Below are 24,461 nucleotides of genomic sequence, written 5' to 3'. Positions count from 1 at the left end.
AATCAGTAAGAAAAGTGAATAGGTAGCAAGGAGGAATGAGTAAGAAAAGAGGCAGTGAGTGTTTGGGCTAAAGGCATTCATAGGTTTTCCAATAAAGACTGCAGAATCTCAACAACTCTGAGATTAGGTAAGGGTAGGAGAGAAAACAAGAGGTTCATCCTAAGAAGCGAAAAGAAATCACAAAGATTCTAGGTAGCTTGACTCCTGTTATAACTATGTGACAAAAGACAGACTGTTAAGGACAAAAGGGATGAGGCATTCTGGTGCTATTTTGAACGGTTTGACCCAGTAGGAGGGTGAGGCACTTTAATGGATTATTTTTCCTGCTGCTGTTCTAGATTAATCAGTTCAAAGTTTCTTCTACTAGATGAGTGGATATTCCGAGTCATCTCTGTAAGAATTTTCTAGGTTCTGACATTTCTTTAGGAAATTCCCTTCAATTTAATTAGTGCACATCTCTCCTCACTTCAGTCATAATGTAATTATTTGAGCAACTGCAAATCTAATTCCTGACATTTCTGCTAAATTATTCTGGCTCACCTTTTCCAGAAAAAAAAAAAATGCAAAAATTGAATTGGAAAAAAACAAAATATAAACATCCATGGAACAGAGAGCCAGGCCATCTAAATTTTTCTATAATGCCTGTCATTATGGCACTGGCCACGCTGGCTAGGGGTGTTAAAATGTTAATATTAATGGTCCAAATCATCTGGAGGGTACCAGGTTGAAGTAATAAAATGGTCAAGGCAAAAGAATTGTGGGTATATTTGATCTAGGGCACTGTTGTCCAAACTTGGCCACTTTAAGATGAGTGGACTTCAACTCCCAGAATTCTCCAGGCTGGCTGGAGAATTCTGGGAGTTGAAGTCCACTCATCTTAAAGTGGCCAAGTTTGGACAACACTGATCTAGGGGAAAGAGATTAGATATCAAGTTGCCTGTACAATATTTAATCCAAAAAAAGATCATCATGTGAAAGGAAATCATGAAGTTCTGCTTGTTCAAGGACAATAGGATAAATCAAATGAAAAGAACATCTACTGTTAAAAATATGGACTCTGTTGAAAATTTATAGCTGATGTCCAAACTGTTTACAATTTTTTAAAATATGTGCATTAGATATAGAAGCCTACACATCATGTCTTTTTGTACAGTATTTATTCTGGTAGAGTGAAACACAGAACTTGGGAGTCAAATGAGTTTTGGAGTTACATTTGCTGAACGTTATGCACTAGCTTCTTGTTGATTTCCAGGTATAATTCAATTTGATGATTTTGATGAAAAAAAAAGCTAAATGGTCTTGAACTGTGCTATTTGAAAAACAGTTCTCTTTTTTCAGGCATTTGTCTTTTTTCTGAGATCATCTTTCTCTCTCTGCCTGGACTGTTTGAATTTTAATACTCATTGTTCCATTCACGCAAAATAATAAAGCATTGTTTTGGAGCAAGGATAAAAATGGACTGCAAGATTTGAGCATATTTCTTCTTCTACCAAACCAGGGCAAATAATGAACCTAAGTGATGTAGTGGGGAAGGTGTTAGACTTGAATCTACCCTCAGCCACAAAAGCTCACTAGGTGATTTTGAGCTGGTTGCTCTCTCACCAAACTTATACCATAGATTTGTTTCTATGGGGAAAATTCAAGGATACAATACTATGTATGCTGCCTTGAGCTCCTGGAAGAAGGGCAGGATATGAATCTAATAAATAAAAATCAATAAATAAAACCAGGAAATGTAGTTTAAAGCAAACTATAATTTGCTAAGTCAGCTAACCAATCCAGAATTTGGTTTGTTTGAATGTAGTTTAAATTACAACTTGCATGTTAGAGGAAGCCAGGAATCAGAAAATGTGGAACTGAATTCTGTTTCTGCTTTCAACCATGGGGGAGGAGACGTCACTTGGGCTACTTTATACTTATAGATATAAAACTGATTTAGCATCACAATGTAGGGACATTTCAAACCTATGTTCCAGGAATGGAATGATGAGGGGAACTAGTTTAGAATATTTCATTCTTTCTCTAGATCATGCTAATATGACCATTCTGGGGACAGTCCAGTGGTTTTTCAGAAATTAATCCTGTGAAATGGAAAAGGTGTATAAAGTTATAGACATGGTTCATCCATGAAACAAATTTGCTTCATCCAGAACACAGTGTTCAGAACCATTTTCAATTCAGTGGACTAATTTTTGGAAAACTGGAGTTTGGGTTTTCCACATACTTATTCCCATGTGAGCTGTCCTATTGCTAGTTATCTTATAGTGATAACTTTTGATAAATTTGTTAGAATGATGTGATGATTGAACTAACACAATGCATTTTTTCCCCAGTATATATTACCTGTCCTTGTTCAGCAAGTGCCTTTTCTAGGTCCTCTATTTGAGCTTGGGATCTGTGGATTTCTGCCTGAAGCTGCTCACGAGTCTGTAGGATGGGATTGAAAAAATGTCAAACTTATTCTGATTGCTGCTATGCTAAATTACAATGCAATCTTATCATGCTGAATGGCCTAAGCAAACACTGTAGACATTCAAATATCTAGCCACACATTCAAATAATTTGAAGTGCTAATTGCACATTTCTTATAACCCTGGGAGATGTTTGCATGGAAGGCTATAATATTGGAACTGACACATGCTAAAGACAGCCTTAGCTCTCTTATACCAGTTCTACACACTTCAGGGACACATTTTCATGTCCATCATCCTGTATCATCTATGCCTTCTAGATTATTAAAGATTGGTTAAATATAACAACATGCCCACTGTCAGTAACCATAGTGAAATAGCTACAAAAAAGTGAAAAATGATATGCCTATGCAACTGTCCTAACAACCCTACCCTTTCTTATTTATTTTCTAGTGTTTCTGTCTCCAGTAACATTGCATTCCAAATTCAATCTGCAAAATTGTTTAAAGTAAAACATGTCTTGGTTAGGGATGTTTACTTCCTACCTAGGGATGAGTTGATCAGTTTATTTCGACTTTATGTCAATTTCATTTAATGTTTAATTATATACTTAATTATATATGCAAGTATAAACACATCGATCCTCAAGTCATAACCCAGAAATGTTTTTGATATGTTTTTGAACTGAGAACTGTACTGGAACACTGGCAAACATAGAAGCAAATCGATAACTATATGATCAGATTTCCGTTTGTGCTGGAATTCATAAAGACCACATTCTTGAACTTTTATTCCTTTTGTTTAGAAATCTAGGCTTTTATATTCATTTATATGAGATGTTATAGATGTAAACTGTTTACTTTCAGAGATTTCAGATTTGTTGCATCTGATATTCTGTGGGATATTATTCCATAGATAAATCATATATCATGGAGGCAGAGGGAAACTACCAGTAGGTCTTGTCACATGTCCAGAAAAGAGAGGAAACTAGTCTTGCTCTGCTACTCCAAAAACAACATAGCTAGAATGCATATTCATCGAATTTAGATATCCAGTTTACTCCCTGAAAGTCTATGCCTAAACAAACAATCCTGTCAGATTTCAAGACCATGTGAATATATTAGATAATATGGGGCATTTCAATGCTACCTGATACTTATTGTCACATAAATAAGCAGGGGGTGGGGGGAACAGGTGAAGACAGGATGAATTTGGTTCTAGGAAGCTTTAATCTCATGGGAATGTTCTCCTCCTGTTACCTGATTACTTTATCTCCAGTCTGGTAGACTGTTTGTGCAGCCTTAATATTCTAGCCAAGCAACAGGTCAGAAATGATACTTGCAAGAAACAGTTCCTTTCCATGGAAAAACCGATACCCTTACACACTAGAAAGGTCTGGCAGGCATGTCTACTTTGGGAAAGAAGCCCAGTTTGAAGGAAAGCGGAATGCCTAGGAATAGCTTCTCCCCTGTTTCTGTGTACAGCAGTTCTTTTAGCCACAGGGAATAAAAATGAGAGAAGAGAGAGAAATGTATATTTTATGATCATAAATAATTACTTCGTCCGAAATCTGTATAAGGTACTTTTCTGAAAAAGGTGATCCACAAGGAAGAGAAAACAAATCAACATATGCAGACTACTCAGCTTGGAATATATTCTTATGAAATGTATATGAGCATTTAATATTCAAGGATATAGTTTAGAATTTCCATAGCTTTTAATGTCAAGGGTTTTCCTTTAATCACTCTTTTCAGGCTAATGAGGACTATCTGTGTGTGTGCTTGTATGTAAGTTTTTAGCAACCTACCTTCATCATTAGACAGAAAATTGTCTTTTTATTCCAAATTTAAATCAACAAGAAAATGTTGTAATATGTCAGGAAAGAGAGAGAGAGAGAGACAGACAGACATGATTTCGATGCTCAGGTCTTGCTAGAGGGATACTGGAAATATGTGGTCTGCAATGCAATATCAGAAGGATTTCTTAATATATGTAGTTTTCTGATGTATTTGTGGGGGAAGCAAAGCAAGTCTGCTAAGTGTAAAGCATTCCCATAATTTCACATACACTGCTCCCCAGGAGTATAAACATTTGACTGCCCACATAAAGGCTAAATCCTTGTAGTCAGTGCCCCATTCTCAGCATATCTTTTTACATAGGTTCCTCTAAAACAAAGATATGAAAGGGAGGGGAACTGAATATTTGTAGAGAGCTTAGGAACAACATGATATGGTCACAAGTCTTTACTTTCATGTAATATAAGCCATTTAGACCTTAACTTCTCGTTCAGCATCCAATGTTCCTCCAACTTGTTCTTGCAACAGAGCATATGCCCTCTGTAAAGCTTGATATTCCATTGTCAATTGCCGGAATCTTAATTCTGTTTCTTCTTTTGCCATACCCTAATGTGAGAAGGAACATAAAACTGAACTCAGTATGCAATTTTCCTGACAAAGCACATCAATAGCATTCATGAATATGTTTTATGAACAATACGACTTCTTCCATAAAATAGCATTTTGAGAGAATTATAAAAAATAGTTATGTATTTATTAATGAATTAACTGAAAATATGTTTAATGCAATATCTGTGCTAGTCTCCAAATTATGTGACCAAGCTAGGAATAACAGCTTAAAGTCTAACAAATGTACCAATGACTTTTCTTGGACCAGAGTCCAAGTTAACAGATACCAATCATTTAAATTTCATGGAGAAAGTCTATCTATGTGGTCACTAGGAGTCGACAATGACTTGATGGCACATAATCAATCAATCAATCAATCAATCAATCAATCAATCAATCAATCAATGAGTGTCTTCTCTAAACAGAAGATAGAAAAAGCTTCCATGTATGGCTTAAAATATTCTATGTTTTGAAATCTGCTTTAGAACAGATCTTGTTGATCAAGGGTATACTATAATTATCTCTCTGCAAAAATTATATTATTTTTACTAAGACAATAATTTCATTACATTCAAGATAATATATATTTAAGATAAATTCCTGCTTGAATTTGAACATTATACACATCATAAATTACCTCTTCCAAGTCATCATCTGGTGTGCAGGGCGTTTGATCTGTTCGATCGGTTTGATATGAGATTGAAGAGCCGTCAGATTCAAGGGAGGCTTCTTCATCATACCCAAAAAACGTTTCCACCACTGGCTTCTGACCAAATGACAATGTGTGAGTGCAAACAAGCAAAAGTTGTAAAGATGCTAAGCACAACTGACAATAAGGAATAGTTAGATTTCCTTCTTCTGTGATGCAGTGCTATTTATGAATCTCAGCAATTTTCTCATTATATAGTAGTTTATCAGACTCTGCCATATAAATGGGGCTTCAGAGTTAGTAATGATTATCCATCAGGTACAATTCATAGTTTCCTAATCATTAATGAATACTGAAGCTGTTGTTGAGCCAGCATAAATCTTCCATAATTTCAATATAGAATCATAACAAATGGGAGTAAACTTGATATTTAATCTATCGTGAGATTAAAAATTGGCACAATCATCTCTGAGCATTCCTTCAATGCATAAAAAAAGGGAATTTGAGCTGAAAGAAAATCTTTACATGGACCTTCATAGAGGTAAAGAGGCTTAGGGAGAATAGCTAAAAAAGGATAAAAGGAGGGGACATAAACTGAGAATGAATTGGTTGTGGGGCGGGGGGAGGGAATGAGAATGGAAGGAGGTTTGGTTTAGGGTACATAATTAATGGACCTGTAGGGATTAAAAAGCTCTATGGAGGAACTTGAATAAGAGAACAGGTTAGCATCTTTTCATATACTGACTGAAAATCAAAATTTTAGTCAAAGAATGTTATCGTTTACCAAGAAAATCCCAATTTTCTAGTATTCTAGAGAGTTGGAGCTATTGGACTCATGGGAGCGGGAAATACCCCTACCTGATTCCCATAAAAAGACTCAGAATGAGCAACAAAGAAAGTGCTTATTTTAAGAGTCAAGAGAAAACAGAAGGTAGTAATTCCTTGGAATTCACTTTGCTGCTTCTTAAACTATGGGAGATGTTTAAGCTTCTGAAATGTAGGAAGAAATGTGGAGGAAACAGCAAAGATCTGCTGGAGCACTTCCACCAAGGTTGACAGCCTCACCTGCAGGGTCAGCAGTCTTCTATTCACCCACCCACATGTGAGCCACAGTTTAGATCAGTGTTGTCCAAACTTGGCCACTTTAAGATGAGTGGACTTCAACTTGGTCCACTCATCTTAAAGTGGCCAAGTTTGGACAACACTGGTTTAGATCAATGGGGTTTTAATTCAAAAGGTGTTTTTTTTGTTTTTGTTTTTTGTGGTAGTGGTAGAGAGATTTTAAACTTTCTGCTCTCAAATCCAACTTGAGTTCATTTCCTTCAACTGAAGTTTTAACTTTTAAGTGAAAGCATCTGTAAAATGTATCTGGAAGATTTAAGAGGAAGCACAATTTGAATTGATTTAAATATCAGAACAAGTTATCAGTTATTTTTTTGGCATTCTTAATGATAATTTTTTGCATAATTCTATATGAGAACTGCACTTGATTTTAGGACTGGAATGATCACTAACTGGTGATCTGCTATTTCAATAAAAAACTTCATGTTTAGAGTGAGCAAGTGTATTTTTGCATGGCAGGTGAAGCTGTGAATTAATAGTGGGGAAGGATTCTGCCTTCTCATTCTGCTTATGAATTTCTCAGAAGCTTCTGGTCAAAACTGTTGGAAACCAGATGCTCAGCCAGATGGTGCTTTTCACTGTTCCATCAAGTCTCTCATGATATATGCACTAAAATAAACTTTTTTACATTATTTGCTTACCTTGGGAAATTTGGCAAATTTCTTCCTTTGTTTCTTGTATCTTAAAAGCTTGTCACGCTCCTGTCCAAAATAAATGAACAAACAAATGTTTGAGATCTGCATAAGAAACTTATTTATGGAAGGTGTGAAATGAGGAATGAGCTTGGCAATCACATTGTACAGATAATCCATGATGCAAATCAGAATATAGTAAAAAAAAAAAAACCCTTGACATTAAAAATGTAATATTCAGACTTTAAGAGCACAATTTGTCCTTGGTTTACTCTCAATTTTCTACTTCTTAGAGAGAATTCTGTGGCTCATATCTACGTTAATTAATTAGAATACATTATTTTGCTATTAATACACAATATCACTAAACATTATAGCTAAATAATTCCAGGCAGAATACAGGGAAGCATATATGAAAAGCAAAATCAAATGCATATGTTACTTACTATTACACTCTTCACATAGCCAGCAGTTTCTAGAGTCTAGTTTAAAAGAATTAGAAGAAAACATTAGATGCTATGACTGTAATAAAGATTTTGAATATGCTCATTTCCTTTTCTTCTACATACTTTGTGGCACGCTGTTATTGTGCAATTGGCTCTAGATATAATTTTTTAAATGGTTTATTAAATATTTAGACCTCTCTGGATGATCAACCCCATACTAGCTGGGAATCCTGACATAAGTTTCAGAATGCCTGAAATATGTAAGGTTTAATGGAAGAGCTTTTTGCCCAGTGGAACCCTGGATTTAGAGAAATCTAATCCTAAAGTTCCACAGCTTTTACCAGATTGTGATTTCCTTTGAAGAAAATTGTGGAAGTTGCACTCAGATAACATTGATATAAATTCTTGATGTGTTTGATCACATTTCCCAAGATCTCTTGTACCCAGCATTTTAGGAATTGTGATCGAACATATCTGGACAACATCAGATCTGGTAAGACAGGGTCATGTATAGATGTGTTGTTAATTTCACCCTAATGTAACTGAAATAAAGCAATCAAGAGATTGGTGACATAATGGACTACAAAACCTGCAAACTTTGGAAAATGATTACAATTTCTTCTTTTAACCCTAGTGGTAGATACAATTATCTACCATGATGCCACAAGGGAGGAAAGTGATTTTTATCTCACTATACAAATCCCAAATGTAGAAACATGAGTTAAATGTTTAGCTTCTGTCATGCCCATTACTTTGACAGTGTGAAGTGGGATGAATGAGACAATAAAATTTTTTGTTACTGAACCTGAAATATAGATTTTTGCCAAGAGAAAACAATGATCACATTTAGCTTAAATTAATTATATAGTCAATAACCCAGAAATTTAGACTTTCTGTCTGTCCAGATATTACCTGAATTATCAAATGAAAGATTTCCAACTTTTCTGCTTAGCATTAAGAAATAGCTTTCATCTTATACTGTATACATTAAGTTAAGGTCTTCTTTCTTCCCCACCCAAGAACTTTTCTAACGATGTTCCACACAGAAGGAGACAGGTGTAGCCAATGCCATGCTAAGAAGATGAGAACTTGGTTACCTTTGAAAGTTCATCTATGATATTCTGCTGCTCTATAATCTGTAGCCGCAAAAATTCAACTTCCCTTTCATCTTGACTCTGATCAAGATCATTTAAAGAACTGGGTCTTCTTATTGTCCTCACTCTTTGTCTCTAAAGGAACAGAACCAACACTGAGAAATGACTACAATGTTTATTAATTTAATGTAGGAATTTGGGAGTCAGTATATATCGGTTTCATGTTACTGTCTATATTAGTGAGGCATTTTTAGTCCCCGTGATTTTTTAAACAGAGTTTTGCTTATAATTCATATCATTTGTTGTTGAAAACTTTCTCTTAGTATATACAACTGTTTCATGAAACTTTCTCTAATATACAAGATTGTTAACCAAATTTAACTGATATACTTTTTAATGTAAATGTCTATATTTTTCCCTTGAAAAACTAGAGCTAAAATAGCTGGACTGCATATATTTGGATGACGAGATAGTAGTCTGCTAGCAAAGAATTAACTTTTTCTATATCTCTTTTTTGCCATCAAGGGCTCATCTGAATTGTTCAGTAACTTAACCTGATTACTGAATTAACCTATTCCTTAGGTTTATAAAATACATGAGATTGTAAAATAGCAAAAAAAAAAAAAAAAAAAAAAAAGAGGGGGTGCACAATATGCTAATACACAAAAAATGCTTCACATATTGTGCAAATGCTGTTACTAGGTCTTTAACTGATCTAGTGAAAATATGGTGTGACATAGAAACTACAACTTTCGGTGAATATGATCACAAAACTAATATTTTGCCTATAGTTGTATATTGATATCTTGTGGACACAAGTGTATGAGAGTATCTAATGTGTATTAACAGGGAACATAATGCATGGTAGAAGTAGCCAGAGGTTGTGAGAAAGAGAGCACAGGTATTGCATATGTGGGGGCTGAAGCTAAGTGAGTGATTCTCAGGCCAGAAAGAATAATTATATAAGCACAAAACAGGTATTCCTCAAGGCCAGGAAAGAATAGCCTCAAGTGCCTTGACTTTAAAGGGGAGGAGGAAAAAAAGCTGGGATTTAACTTCTGGGACTGAGATATGAAGAAGATTTGATTTCTATTCTGCAATAGGCAGATCTGTGTATATATGACTTCTTTCTCAAAGCCTGCAACAACAAAAACACTTATTTATCTGGGTCAAGTCGGTGACATCTAGCTGTTTCTGAATGCTGAATTTCTGTAGAGCTGATATTTGCTGCCATGCTTGGTGAAGCTTGAATTGGGCCTAGTAAGCTACTGCAACAGTTCCTGTGTCCTTGACTAAATGTGTCAGTGCAATGTATTACATATTCTGTACTTTCATTAAACAGTCCTGGAAACACTGAACAACTTCCAGAGAACTTCACTTGTTCTTGCTCTTTCCCTTTTTGTTCCATTCACCCCTCCCCCTGAAATGGGTGATATTCATTTTAATCAAACTGACTAGTATGGAATGTGCTTGGGATCAGTCCTAAATAGTGTTCACCTAGGAAATGTCCCTCCTCTTTGACATTTCCAGCTGTCAACTGAACTGGTTTGAGGAGTACCCCTAGTAAGATCATCAACATCATTTTAGATAGTGATAACATTTTGCTCAAGGTTTTTTACTTAAAACTCACAACTTATCAGTAATGAACTGTATTCTTGTATTCATTAGTACAAGAACTTACCATTTCTAAATTCTCTTGTGTTACAAATTTGAGTTTATTTTCCATACGACGTAAGGCATGGGATAAATCCTCATTTTTCCTACTTAGACGTTTATTTTTGTCAAGCAGTGGTTTGTACTGGCTCTCAGCTTCCCTTACACGTTTCAACTGCAAAGTAGAGGGAAAAAAAAATATTTACATGGAAGTGTAAATGTGGCTGCTGTGCAAAATCCAGTGCATTTATATGGGCTGCTATTGCTAACCAAGGGCACTTTATTTTATTTACAGGACTTATATGACTGCCTATATGACACCTATAATGGCTCTAGGTGGCTCACAGCAATCCATAAAAACATGGTTAAAAACAAAAGTACCCTTACTCCCGGCACCAGACCAAGCATCCTTGCAGCTTAACCCCCATCTTAGCCCAATGCTTGGGGGAAGAGCCAGGTCTTCACAGCTCTCTGGAAGGCTAAAATGGGAGGGATCCCTCAGATCTCAGGTGGGAGGCTGTTCCAAAGCATCCACTTGATGCTATGGAAGATACCTATAAGAGTTTGGAGTTAGGTTATAAGAAGGACAACCTTCTATTTGACTCTGCCCACTTTGTGCTCTTGTTCTATGTCCCTTTGCCATCAGAAGTACAATTTGCTAAGATTCAGAACAGCCCTTTTCAGCAGTGGTCTACTTACATTTCTTTCTGTTAGCCTTTAGGTCTACCTTCCTCAACCTAGCACTCTGCATTCTCCTTGCTAGTTGGGTATTTCAATCTGAATTCATCTGGAGGAAGTTGGGCTGGAGAAAGCTACTTTGGATTACAGTTATTCATATTCTATTAAGCTTTTTCATTTTCCTCATGGTCCTATGGAAGGTTATAATGTTGGTTTGATTCAGCTTTCATTTTTGACTTTATCTGAATTTTCTCTGGGTTTTTGTTCCATTTTATTGATACCAGATGTCTCGGTTTGATGTATTGTAATTGGCCTGGGAGGGGGTGTAAAATATGACATAAATTCATAAAGGATACTAAAGTCCCAGTTTGTGCCCTTCTGGTTTGATAGAGATGGTTGCAATCAATTTGGAGTGAGGAAATAGTTCCCTTTTTCAGGTCTCCTCTGTTGCTCCAGTGGCAAATTCACTGAAAACAGCTATCAAGCAAGCATTACGCAGGTTAGATTTGCATGTAACATTTCTTTAGAATTGTATGCTCTGGCAAACACTAGATTATTATATTAATAACTCTGTGTACCTGAACATATTGGTTCATGAGCAAAAGCTTCTAAACTCTTTTGAAGTTTTTCTTGTAACAGAAATATTCTGAAAACCACAACAGACATGACCACTGGAAACATCAGCAGTTAGATTACAATCATGATGTAACCTCACATCTACCTTCCCTGTTCTGTTTCCTGCCAGATATATTGGACTGCTGCAAATATCATCCTGTCTGGAAACTGCACAGTTTGTTGAGTAACATCCTCAACATTTCAAAGCATACACTGACAAATAGTCAATCAAAAAGATAAGTTGAAATAATCCCAAAATATTTAATTGTACCATTTGTTCGTTCATTCATTCATTCATTCATTCATTCATTCATTCATTCATTCATTCATTCATTCATTCATTCAATAGGCTAAGGTGTTTGGGGAAGCAGAGGTTGCTTGCACAACTAACTTTACAGGAAGGGCTTTACTTCTTTCTTGAGATGATACCCATGACTGCATGCAAAACAAGCTGCCATCTGCATAGTTAATTATCAATTTGGATGATAAATGGATACCAGTGCTATTGTTTGAAAGATGTTCTCACACTATTTTTTGAATTAAATATGTTGAGGAAAATATTCAGATACAAGTCTAAAATTTCATTAAGGAACTGGGAGAGAAAGCTTTCCTCCCAGAGCTTGCAGCTGCCTCCTCCACTATGCAAATCCTACACATAGTCCCAGATCCAACTACAGATCTGCTGCTTTAATGTCCTCTATAAATTTATTCTGTTTTTTCCTCCCAACATGCCACTATGGTTTATTGCATTAGCTCTGGGAAAGATATTTACCACCACAAATGCCATTAACTAGCCTGTAAATGGAATTTTATTCAGGCATGGGAGGAAAACGTCAACTATGTACCTTATCAATTTGAAAAGAATTGCATTAAGGAATGGTTGGCTGGATGTAAATGTATTTAACTTAGCTCTAAGTTGTGGCTGCACACTGAAAAAGGCAGTGAAACAAACCACAGCAATTGATATTACATCTCAGCAACAACATTATTCTTCTCCTCTGCTGGATGGTTAAAAAGTGAAAATCTTTCCTGTGTCCACTCACCCCCAACTCTGAAATTGCTTTCTAAAATAACTGTGAGTTTGCCATCACCAAATATGGGTTTTTTGAGCATTATATAAATCTGTCTCAGTGATTAATCAGTTAAATTAATTCAAGTGTCAAATTATTATAGAAATTAGTTTTTAACCTATGTGCATTTCTAATATTTCAGTTCACAAAAATATGTGTTGTGAAAAAGGATGGAATTTTTAGTGTGTACGTGGCTAAGAGAGAGATTCTTGTCCCATGTTATTAGAACAGTGTCCCACAATACAACTGAAAGGTAATGAACACATCTGCAGTCTAAAATGGTCAGTATTAATCTATGAAGCCTATTTTTGTTACAAGTATTTACCTCATAAATTATATCAGTATGTTGGGTTAAAGCCTGCTACCTTGAATCTGGAGGTTAACACCAGACAACATGTACAGATTTATTTTGGAGTACTTATGTATAGAATTACACTACTGAGAAGATTTATTGTATATAACTTTTTGCATAACCAAATGTATATATTGTTTTGTAAAATAAATATTGCTTTTGTTAAGGAGTGCCAGTTTTTGGTTGCTTAAACTAGAGTGAAAGCATTATTCACTCTATTGCTAATCCAATATTTATTGTGCTCCAAGCAATGCCAGAAAACACAGCAATTACTGTATGTGATTTGTATAACTACCGTGCCTGCCCATTTCATGGAGAAATTGCACATAATATAGCATGGGTTTAAGTTTTAATTTTCAATAGCAAAACAATCTGTTCTTTTTACAGGTAACTAGCAACTCATGATTAAATCATGTATAATTATGTTAAATGAATGATAAAGATACAACATGTTATATTAAAGAAGCAGTGACCCACAAACTAGAAGATAGATTTCTTAATCTTTTTTTTTAAAGTACCAGTTTAGATATTAAAGGGCGAATGATGACAATCAAATCAGATCCAGCATAGAATCTGGTAGCCCTGCCTAATGGGAGGCTTTCCAGTCGTTTGGGACTAAAACTGATCTTAATTATTTAATTAGGTTTATATGTCACATCATACCTGACTTTGAGCAGCTTACAGACCCCCCAAAACAGTAATAAGATTAACACTTATTATTAATTGTATTAATTGTAATTAATTAAACTTACACATTAATATGTAGCCTGCTGAAATAATGGCCTTGTGAAAATCTTACAAAGTTGAGGCCAAACTGATATTAGGAAGAATGCTGTTATGGGTGGAGTGGGGAAGTGACTGAGAAGGCCTGACCTTAGGATACCCGCAGGTGACATTTCCTAAGGGATGGGACCTGGAAGGAACATTTGCTTCCAGATCTCAGTGGACAGGCAGAAATCAGGGGAGAAGGCAGCTGCATAATATTCAGGTTCTGAGTCATGAAGAGCGTTAAAGGTGAAAACCAGAGCCTTGAATTGTATCCAGAAACAAACTGGCAACCAGTGCAGCTCTTGAAGCAAAGCTAATACATGTGGACAAATACTAATGCCCATAAATGCTCAAGCTGCTGCATCCTGGGCCAAATGAAGTTTCTGGATTGTCTTCAATGGCAGCCCCATGTAGAGCATGTTGCAATAATCAAAGAGGACGTGAACAAAGCGTGAATTACAGAAAAGTCTGTAACTGGTGCACAAGATGAATCAGTGCAAAGGTCTCCTAGCTATAGATGCCATTTGTTCTTCAAGCAGGAGCTGTGAGTCCAGCTGTGACTCCCAAATTACAAGCCAGAACTGCATGGGGAAGCCCAACTCCATATAATTGAATTGCAACTGTGTATTAATGTACTTCATTAATGGCCTCACCCAATGGCTTCATGATTGATTGTATAAAAGTCTGCTGAGAGTTCAAGCAAGATCAGAAAGGTCATATTTCCCCATCCCAATCCCTCTATAGGTCATACACTATCAACATGGAAATGCACAGAGATGACAGAAGTATAATCTGTGATATGGAAGTCACTAGGCTGGAAATCTTAAAAAATGTAGAAGTCATCCTACTGAAGTTCCACCTGCAATAATAGTATCAATAAAGTGCTCATGCTCTGAACCAGTGTGTTTATAGCCCTGTTCCTACAACATGCTTCACCCAGTCAGGAACTAACCCAATCAAATCACTTTACTAGTGGTTCTGGCAGCACACAAACACATTAAGTGAGTCACAACTGATCAGTTTGGAATACTGAAACCCCACCTACTTTTACCCAGAAGTTCCTAATATCTAGATTTACAACTAGAACCTACTAATAGGGCTATATGACATCATTCACTTCTTTCCCATTGGCAAGGCATCCAGCAATAGGCATGGCTTTGGTGCAGTAGCCAATCAGTATTTAAGAAATATATCCCAGGCTGCCAGAATTTGGTGATGATGAATCTTGTAATGCAGAGGCTTGCTTTTTCAGGTACTTTTTCCCTTCATCATTTTTTCTTGGAGGACAAAGTATGTAAGACACCTTAACTAACTGGGCATAGATTCTTTTCCACTACCCAGCTGATTGAGCGGAGTTACTTTAGCCTGATGAATTACTGTGTCCGTTTAAATTTGCCCCCCCCCCCCCGGTTAGGTGACTTGGTCAATTGTCACCTTGTTGGTGTTTCCACAGTGCATTAACCCCTTCATTAACTTAGTTAAACAGAAACCAGGAGTCTGGTAGCATCTTTTTAGACTAACCCATTTCATTAAAAGAAATAAACACAAAAGCTTATACCTTTTCATAGAATTTGTTAATCTGCAAAGGTTCTACCAGAATCCTCCTACTTTTTTGGCTTCCACAGACTAACATTGCTCTTGTCCTACAAGATCTACAATTAGTCAAATAGGGCTTTTAAAATAAATAAATAAATAAATAAATGCACATGTTTTCTTACAAGTTCATTTCGTTCTTCTGACAATAATGCGTTCCGATCTTCCAGTTTCCTGATGATTGCGCTTAATTCAGCTATTTTAAGTTGGAAACGCCGAGCGTCCCTTTCATCCAACTGCTGTTCCTAAAACAAAAAAAACTGCAAATAACTGTTCAACAAGGAAACCCTTTTTACAGCTTTTTACCAACTCCCATTTTCTTCCTTTTCTGATTCCATCCATTACTGACTAATTCCAAAAATAATGTCATCTGTACCTTAATAATGAATGATGAGACCAACAGAAATTTAAGAAAGGAACTATTATGTAAGCGAAGAAGCAAATGAAAAAAAATGTGTAAGCAAATACGGATTTCATAAGTGTTGTCTTGGAAATGTGAAAGAAATTATTGATAATTGCTGCAGTGTTTCATATTTATGCCACTGTTGAATTGAGAGCTTAAATAGATGAGCCACATACCATTTTCCTATAATAATATATTTATAAATACTGAAATATAAAATGTATTAAGTATGTGCAATACACCACTGTATCCTTTTGGCTCCCATGGGACTGTGAATTTAACAGAGCATTGTCATGGGTCACTTGAATACAGATATAAGAATAGACAGCTTCATTTTTTGAGCAAAAAACAATTTAATTATAATAACATTTCCTTTTACCCTGTTTTCCTATTTAGTAGCAATTGTAATTTACTTGGAAAGTCTTATGTATGACACTTTATTTCAAGAAAACATGAGCGTCTATGGACCAAAGAAACTCAACAGGGCTAGGATTCTTCATTCAACAGGTGCAGGAGAGGCTTGGAACAAAGGGCAGAAAATATCTATGTTTATGTTTTGTAAAAAAAAATCTACAGGTCAAATTAAGTAGCAATACAAAAGAAATCTTGATGAGGTTCAACAAAGAAAAGAAGTTTAACAAATGTCACAGAAAAATCTGTAGTTAGCAAATTAACACACAAGCTGGAAGAGGTGGCATAGTTACATAAAAAGCCAAGATATAAGGTGAATTTAGACTGAATGGTGTAAGAAATTGTAAAGTATGAAAGAAAAAGCATGTTAGTTGGCATCTCATTTATTTTCTAGAGTCTAGAGCACTGACTAAAATCAAAAGCATTGTTCAGCACTCCACCAGCATTAGTAATGAGGCCTAAGACATCATTCTGCCATGATGTTTCTTTTTCACAGAAATGTGTTGGTGTCCTCAAAAACTAGCAGACAGCCATTAATTGGTTACGTATGCGTTTGCGTGGTGAGTCTCACAGTGTCAAACTAGGCACACATTCAAGGTAAGGTAAGCTGCTTAAAAAAAGCAAGTAGTTTTTTTTTTTTTTAAACTGCCGGCAAAATAAAAACAAACCAGAAGCTCAGGATGTCATCTGACCAAATCTGAGCTGAAATCATGAGGGTTTCCCCAACCCTACTTGCTTTTAAAACAAGAAAGCAAACAAACAGATAAACCAAAATGAAACCTTTTGCCGGTCTGGGCACTCACTCATCAAGATTTTGGCACAGTTTGTGGTTTTAGGGAAAACTACTAGAAAGTGCTTACAGGACTTCCTGAATGATCTGAAGTGTCTCCTGCACCACTTGCATGAGGAACTTCCCGCTTGGGGCTACTCAGATGCCGGTCAGCCTCTTTGAGCTGGGAAAGTTGTTCATCTAAAGCCTCCTTTTGGAGTTGCAGTCTCTGAGTATGCCCAGCTTGAATCCCTAACTCTTTTTCCAGCACGTAGACTGCTCTGTCTTTAAATTTGATCTCCTCCATCTACAAGGAGAACAAAATACAATCACATACAGTACAGTTCTTCAGTTGCCATGGAAACTGGCAGCACCCCAGTTTAGGGGAATATGTTAGACTACAGCAAGCAGTGAACAAGCATTGTATTCAATTCCATAGATTTCACACCCTCTATTATTGAGAAGCAGAACCAGGCTTGGGAATGATGCAAAAAGAGTCTTTTGACAGAGATATACTTAATAATAATAATAATAATAATAATAATAATAATAATAATAATAATACATACTATGCCTTCCATTTGGAATTTGTTAAGTAAGGAAAATAATTTCTCACTGAAGGAGTGTTTGACCATTTCTTAGATTTAAACTGAAATCCCAAACTTGGTTTACTGCTGATAGCAGAAGACTGTATTCAGTAAGTTTCAACAACCTTTGATTTAGATCCTGCCTTTTGTATTACAAAAATACAATCCAGATAAAAGCAGTGAATGAGTGGGCTATTTTTGAAGGTTGTTCAGAAAGATGCTTTCTAGTAACTCAAAGATTTTTTTCCTTCCCTTGCTTAAAAAAGAAATGGGTTTAAATCAAATCAAATCAAATCAAATCAAATCAAATCAATCTTTATTATGGTCAAAGACCAGCATAAGAAATGGATTCATTTATTGCTGATTATGTAGAAAATAAACTACGTTACAGCCTAAAACACATATTATTTCACAAAATGCTGCAGAGTTCAGGTTTAATTTCACAGAAGTATTATTATGACCTATGTTGCTGTTTATGCCAACTTTTCAATGATTGTTACTTGGCAGCCAATCTAGTGTGTGGTTATATAGAAATACATTCCTCAGTGTTCAGGGTCTTCCTTCTTAGGAAATTTACAGAATTTCATTTTCAGGGGTTCAAGGAACTTTGCTATCTTAGATTCCATGTAACGCAATTCAGTATAACAGTCCTATATGCTCACTAATGATTACTGTAACCATATTCAAACAGGTGCTGGGGTCATCTAAAGAGAAAATTCAGACCACAGATTTCTTAATTAATGAAATTAATTAATGAAATTAATTAAGACATCTACTCAGTTCAACGTATAGTGTATATGTATGATTGCAGCCTTAATATTGCAAAATCCAACTACAAAAAATATCAATAGAAGAGAATATGTGTAGCTCAGGGTTGAACTGTGGAGTCCTTGGGGTTCTCTGAGCTTGGTTGTTTTCTTGCAAATGTTTCATTACCCAGCTAGGTAACATCTTCAGTGCTAGAGTGGAGTGGGGTTTGCTCTCTGTTTATATATAGTGGCCTGCCCTGCCAGTGTTGGTGGGGGTTTTTTGTTTTATTTTTTCTCTGGTAGTTCCTTGATTAGGGTATTGTTTACTGCTTGATTGTATGTCTGGTGATAATCTTATTTATTTATTTATTTATTTACTTATTTATTTACTTATTTATTTATTTATTTATTTATTTATCATATTTATATAGCTGCCCATCTCACACAAGGTAACTCTGGGCAGCGTACAACAATTAAAAAATAAATACATGAAAACAACTACATATAAAAAACAGTAAAAACACACAAAACAGGAGGGGATACATTTAATAAATTAATCGTAAAATCTCCCTGGTGCCCTGGGAACCCCAGGCCTAATCACCTAATAGCCAGGTCTTGAGGGACTTGCAGAATGTTAAGAGGGATGGAGCTGATCTCACTTCCGAGGGGAGAAGGTTCCACAAGGCAGGTGCCACAGCAGAGAAGGCCTGCCTCATGGGACCTGCCAAATGTAATTCTCTAGCAGACGGGATCCACAGCATGCCTTCTTTGCCAGATCTGATGGGACGGGCAGATGTAATTGGGGAGAGATGGTCCTTCAGGTAACCCGGCCCCATGCTATGAAGGGCTTTAAAGGTCAAAACCGGCACCTTGAATTGGACCCTGAAGCAAACTGGCAACCAGTGCAGCTCACGAAGGGGCACACATAACTGCCCGTGCTGCTGCATTTTGCACCAGTTGAAGCTTCTGGATACTCTTCAAGGGCAGCCCCATGTAGAGTGCATTACAGAAATCCAAATGGGAGGTGACCAGGGCATGAGTGACAATGATTAGGTCCCTCTGATCTAGAAATGGGCACAACTGGGGCACAACACGAAGCTGTGCAAAGGCTCTCCTAGCCACAACTGCCACCTGCTCTTCAAGCAGGAGTTGTGAGTTCAGGAGGACCCCCAGATTGCACACAGGGTCTGTCTGGGGCAGTGCAACCCCATTCAGTACCAAAGATGGCATAACTGTAATACCAGAAGGCCCCAAAACCCCCAGCCACTCAGTCTTGCCAGGGTTCAGTTGAAGCCTGTTGTCCCCCATCCAGACCCTCACAGCTTCCAGGCACCAGGATAAGACATTTACAGCATTGCTTAATTTTCCAGGGGCAGAGATGTATAATTGGGTATCATCAGCATACTGATGATACCTCACCCCATGGCGATGGATGAGCTCAGCCAGCGGCCTCATGTAGATGTTAAAAAGGAGGGGGGAGAGCACCGAACCCTGGGGTACCCCACATAACAGGGGCTGAGGGCGGGATCTCTCCTCCCCAACCATCACCAACTGGTGATAATCTTGGTGCTAATCTCTGCTTATCTGGGTGGTGATTGCTGGTAAAGAGATGTTCTGGTCTTTTGTTTTCCTTTTTTTGTCTCCTTTGAATAGTGTGTAGATGTTGTTTATCTCTGTGTGCCTGTTGATGGCTGCCTTGTCTGAATGCCAAGCTTCCAGGAATTCCCTGACATTTTTGGATTTAGCTTGGTCTAAGATGCTGACAGTTTCCTAGTTGAAACTACGGTTAAGTCTGTCCATGTGTTGAGATTTCATTCTAGCACTGAAGATGTTACCTAGCCAGGTAACGAAATGTTTGCAAGAAAACAACCAAGCTCAGAGAACCGCAAGGACTCTACAAAAAATATTACACACATCACCAAATATTATGCTGCACACTTTTTAAATAGCTTAAAGAAGTTTATTTGGTAAACCATTTTGAAAATAGACTTGAAATAAACTTCTAAAATCCAACTGAATTTGCTGAAAATTTGAATGAAGCTTTCTCTTCTGTAATGCGTAGCTGTATTTACAAAGCAGAACCATGCTGAACTCACAGATCTTTCTAAAGTTGAGGTGCTTTGGTCATACAAAGTGAATGGTTAAAAATTGAATCCCAAAATAAATATATAAAGGATGACTGAATGGACTTAAAAAAAAAAAAGAGGAATACTAAAAAAGAAATGGTTGGATCAACTGGATGAGATCTTGAAAAAGAGGGATGAGACAGCTAAAGTGCAAAAGGGAATGTATGAATCAGTGTTTTTATTTATTTAGCAAATAAATGGGTGTTATGGAAGCAAGGGAGGGTTGCAAAGAGATATGGAGAGGTATGGAGAAATTAGTGGTATAGAAAATTAGAGAAATGTCACTCAGATGTAATTCAATTTGTTAAAGAAAGAAAGAGTCAGTTTGTGTAGAACTGAAAACAAGCTCCTCTTAAACATTCACTATACAGCCACAAATGACGAAAACTATCGTATAATATTGAATTTCTTAGATAATTAAACTGCAAAGATATTAGGAACTGAAGTATCCTGCAAGGAACCACTGATAAGGAAAACTAACAGAGAATTGGGATTTACTTGCAAAGCAGCTTCAAAGGCATTAAAAAGCCCTTTAAAATGTCTAATTAAAACCCCCAGCAAAGTTGGTATCTGAAAGAAAATGGCAGCAGCATTTTTTGTTGCACTGATTTTAAAATGGAACAGATAACAAAAATGAAAGGTTATAGTCAGCACTATTTCTTCAGCTACCAGTAGAAGAGCCAAGAGAGTTATTTAAATTCAAATTTATTAATTTAATTTGATTCATAAATATAAAGCATACTGTGAATAGTGACTCCAGAAGTCTCAGAGATAGATTTAAAAGATTTGTTTCAATATCTAGAGTGCTTATCGCAGTAACTTTCTACAATAAATCATAGCCACTACCCTCCATAATTCACATACATTAGAAAGTTTTGGCAGCACTAAGACATAAAAAACTATGGGGGAAGTTAAACCAAGAAATATTCTAGGCAAAGGGACCTAGAACAGTCCCTCCCAAGAGATACAATTAAATCTAGCAAAAATCAGACAGAAGTAATTGAACACTTGCCCAAGTCAAGATACAAGTCAAAGAAATAAACAAATAAATACATGAATTATAAGTGGACATTACAGAACTGAACAAAGAAATTCTATGAAAACATTTTCAATCACCATGTAAAATAAATCACACTCAAATTAGCATGAACACAACTAACTGATATTAAATATTGGACGACAGTAGAGGATTTTTTAATTATAAAATTGACATAATTTATTTTCAAATAAAAGATTCAGGCTTGCACATGCAATTCATTTCTTAGCAGGATCAGTTTTCTAAAATTAGTATAAGATATTATTTCAGTTCTTGAAGATATATTAAAAGAAGATCCAAAAGAAATCTGAGTATTGGTTTCATATTTTATAGATAGGACAAATCATGAACAGAAAAGTGAGGAATGTACTTGAATTTAATATGAAATATTCTTTTCTGATTCAGAAGTAAACATTGTACTTCCCTTGGCTACCACACCTTTTTCTGCTCCAACTGACTTCATTTTTTAAAAAATTATTTTTATACTTTTAAAAATAGGTCCCAAAGGACCAGAAACATACTTAGAAAATAAATACATTTACTGTATACAAGGCCCACTGCATGTGGAGAACCTAGTTTTAAGGTAAACACTTCCACTTCTGTGGAAGAACTCTTATTTGCTTTACTCCTAAGGATTGCAAAAGAACCTGATGCATGAACTCTGAATACACATGGAATTTTAGCAGGCCTCATATTGTTTTGGCATCAACAGTATTACCCAACCTGGTGTCTTCCTGTGGCATTGGGCCAATTCCTAGAATCTCCACCAATATGAGTGTGGCTAGACACTAATGTGGCCTTTAGTTTAACACATCTGTTGCATGCCAGATTTAGAAAGGCTGATACAAAATGGTAGAATGATAGTTAGAAGAAGCCTTAAACATTGATTACTTTGGGGAAAGCAACAGTTTTGAGGTCAAAGGATGAAGTTGGCCTTTCAGAATGCTGGACAGCATTCTAAAAAAGTAGGCAGGATCAGAGCAAAAACATCATTTTACTTAAACATATGTAAAGTTACTAACATTTAAGTTAAATTAATACAAGTTAAATTAATACAAATATTATTACTAACCTTATATTTAATGGCTTATTTTCTATCACATTAAACATTAAAATTTGGTAACAACTTCTGGATGAATTCTTCCTAAACTTTAGAGGCACACCTGGATCTTCAGATTATGCTCCTTGATCTAATTCAATCCCATACTTGGTTCAAAACATCAACAGCTACAACATATCTAACAGATTCCATGCGTTTTGGAAGCTCTTCAAGGCTCTCCTAGATTCTAATGTGAAACTGTTTTCACTTGTTAGCAGCTTAAACCCAGCAGATTATAACCCTACTCTCTGGATAGCAAAATAGAACTTTTTCCTAAAAAGTGCAGTTGTGTGTACCGGTCTTCTGTTCTGCAGGCTTAACATTCCCAGTTCCTTAAAGCTTTTCTCACTTGACTGTATTCCATCTTCATTCCATCTGCCTGACAAGAACAGATTAATTTACTACTACTTGTGACTTAGTTTCCAATTCTATGAAAGGCCATTTTGAAACTTCATTCTACTGTTTTGAGACTTAGCTATTCCTCCCAGCTTTGTATCATTTGCATGTATGATAAGGAATCCCCCTATCTGATTCATTAATAAAAATATTGAAAAACACAGTGCTCAGGGCAGACTTCTGTTACATCCCACTTGAAACCTCTTTCCAATTTGATGGGAGGTTACTGTTGAATACTCTTTACACATGATTTCTGACCAACTAGAAACTAATGATCATAATCTAGCCTGCATTTAAAGCATTTTTAAGTAAATATCACAATGCACACTGCTGCTAATTCCTTGTTGAAATCTAGATATGAATGTTATATTTACATACAACATTCCTATCATGTACTAATTTTTCAAAAGGAGACATTAAATTTCTCTATGTAAGATTTTTTTCTTGACAAACCATACTGATAATACTAATTACTGCACTGCATATCAGCATGCTCAGAACGAGTACCTTATAAATTATTCCAGTATTTTTGCTGACATCCAAAGCAATTAACACCTAACTTCACTTGAGCTTATTGAAAGTAGAGATGCTATTGTAACTGTTAGCTCCAACTTCATAAATATTTATCCAACAATTATGGATGTCCCAGATTTTGACTGCAGCTCTGAAGTTACTCAATCTTCCTGGTTACATTTTCAAGCAGAAAATACCAAAATGTTGGCAGGTGCTGGAAAAGCATTCATTTATGGGGTTTGCATTGAGGCAGCCAACTCAGAGCCTCAAAATCTCAAGACAACCCAATGTGATATTTTTTCCTAAGACTAACTAGTTAAGAGCAACTTCTACATCTACTTTTTGTAGCTTTGGACAAAAGGGATAGCAGACTAAAGTAGAAAAGTAGCAGTAGAAAAAGCTAAATTTAAAACAAATTAAGTTGGTTTCAACAGTATACGGACTGTTTGATACTTTTATGAGTGCTGGTCAAGTCCATGCAAACTGTATCCATTGTTGGAAAACTACAAATGAATGGATCAAGATGTAAGGTCAATTCATACTTTGTAGAATCTGAAAGTTGGGAAACCATTCAACTGGGAAATTTCTACTTACCACAAATTTCAGTTTTTCTGCTAGTTCCTTTCCCCTTGATGTGTAACATGCTGTACAGTTGAAATGCAAACAAAACTTTTGGGCCTGATAATTTTTTAATAGAGGTCTTGGCAGACTTTTTTGGGGTGTGGTGGTAGTGGTGGAAATTGCCTGCATGCATTATGGAAAGCCTCTAGGCCAGTGTTTCTCAACCTTGGCAACTTTAAGATGTGTGGACTTCAACTCCCAGAATTCCCTGGCCAGCTATGCTGGCCAGGGAATTCTGGGAGTTGAAGTCCACACATCTTAAA

The 24,461-nt window shown here is 36.2% G+C and overlaps 1 protein-coding gene across 1 annotated transcript in view; it reads right to left on the bottom strand.

Annotated features, from left to right (window-relative positions):
• JAKMIP3 (Janus kinase and microtubule interacting protein 3) overlaps nucleotides 1–24,461 on the bottom strand; it is a 116,903-nt gene that overhangs the window by 19,598 nt on the left and 72,844 nt on the right. Inside the window, exons 4-12 of the mRNA XM_025164214.2 lie at nucleotides 17,163–17,378; nucleotides 15,614–15,733; nucleotides 10,441–10,587; nucleotides 8,763–8,894; nucleotides 7,666–7,701; nucleotides 7,229–7,288; nucleotides 5,454–5,582; nucleotides 4,685–4,813; nucleotides 2,344–2,427 (exon numbers count right to left, since the gene is read on the bottom strand). Coding sequence (XP_025019982.1) covers nucleotides 2,344–2,427; nucleotides 4,685–4,813; nucleotides 5,454–5,582; nucleotides 7,229–7,288; nucleotides 7,666–7,701; nucleotides 8,763–8,894; nucleotides 10,441–10,587; nucleotides 15,614–15,733; nucleotides 17,163–17,378 — 1,053 coding nt within the window. The remainder of the gene's footprint in view (nucleotides 1–2,343; nucleotides 2,428–4,684; nucleotides 4,814–5,453; nucleotides 5,583–7,228; nucleotides 7,289–7,665; nucleotides 7,702–8,762; nucleotides 8,895–10,440; nucleotides 10,588–15,613; nucleotides 15,734–17,162; nucleotides 17,379–24,461) is intronic.

The sequence above is a fragment of the Python bivittatus genome, unplaced genomic scaffold (genome assembly GCF_059951505.1).
Source record: "Python bivittatus isolate LINGU-HERP-01145 unplaced genomic scaffold, Pbiv_v1 ctg000980_np1212, whole genome shotgun sequence".
Lineage (NCBI taxonomy): Eukaryota > Metazoa > Chordata > Lepidosauria > Squamata > Pythonidae > Python > Python bivittatus.
This window is presented reverse-complemented; position numbering and strand designations above follow the sequence as displayed.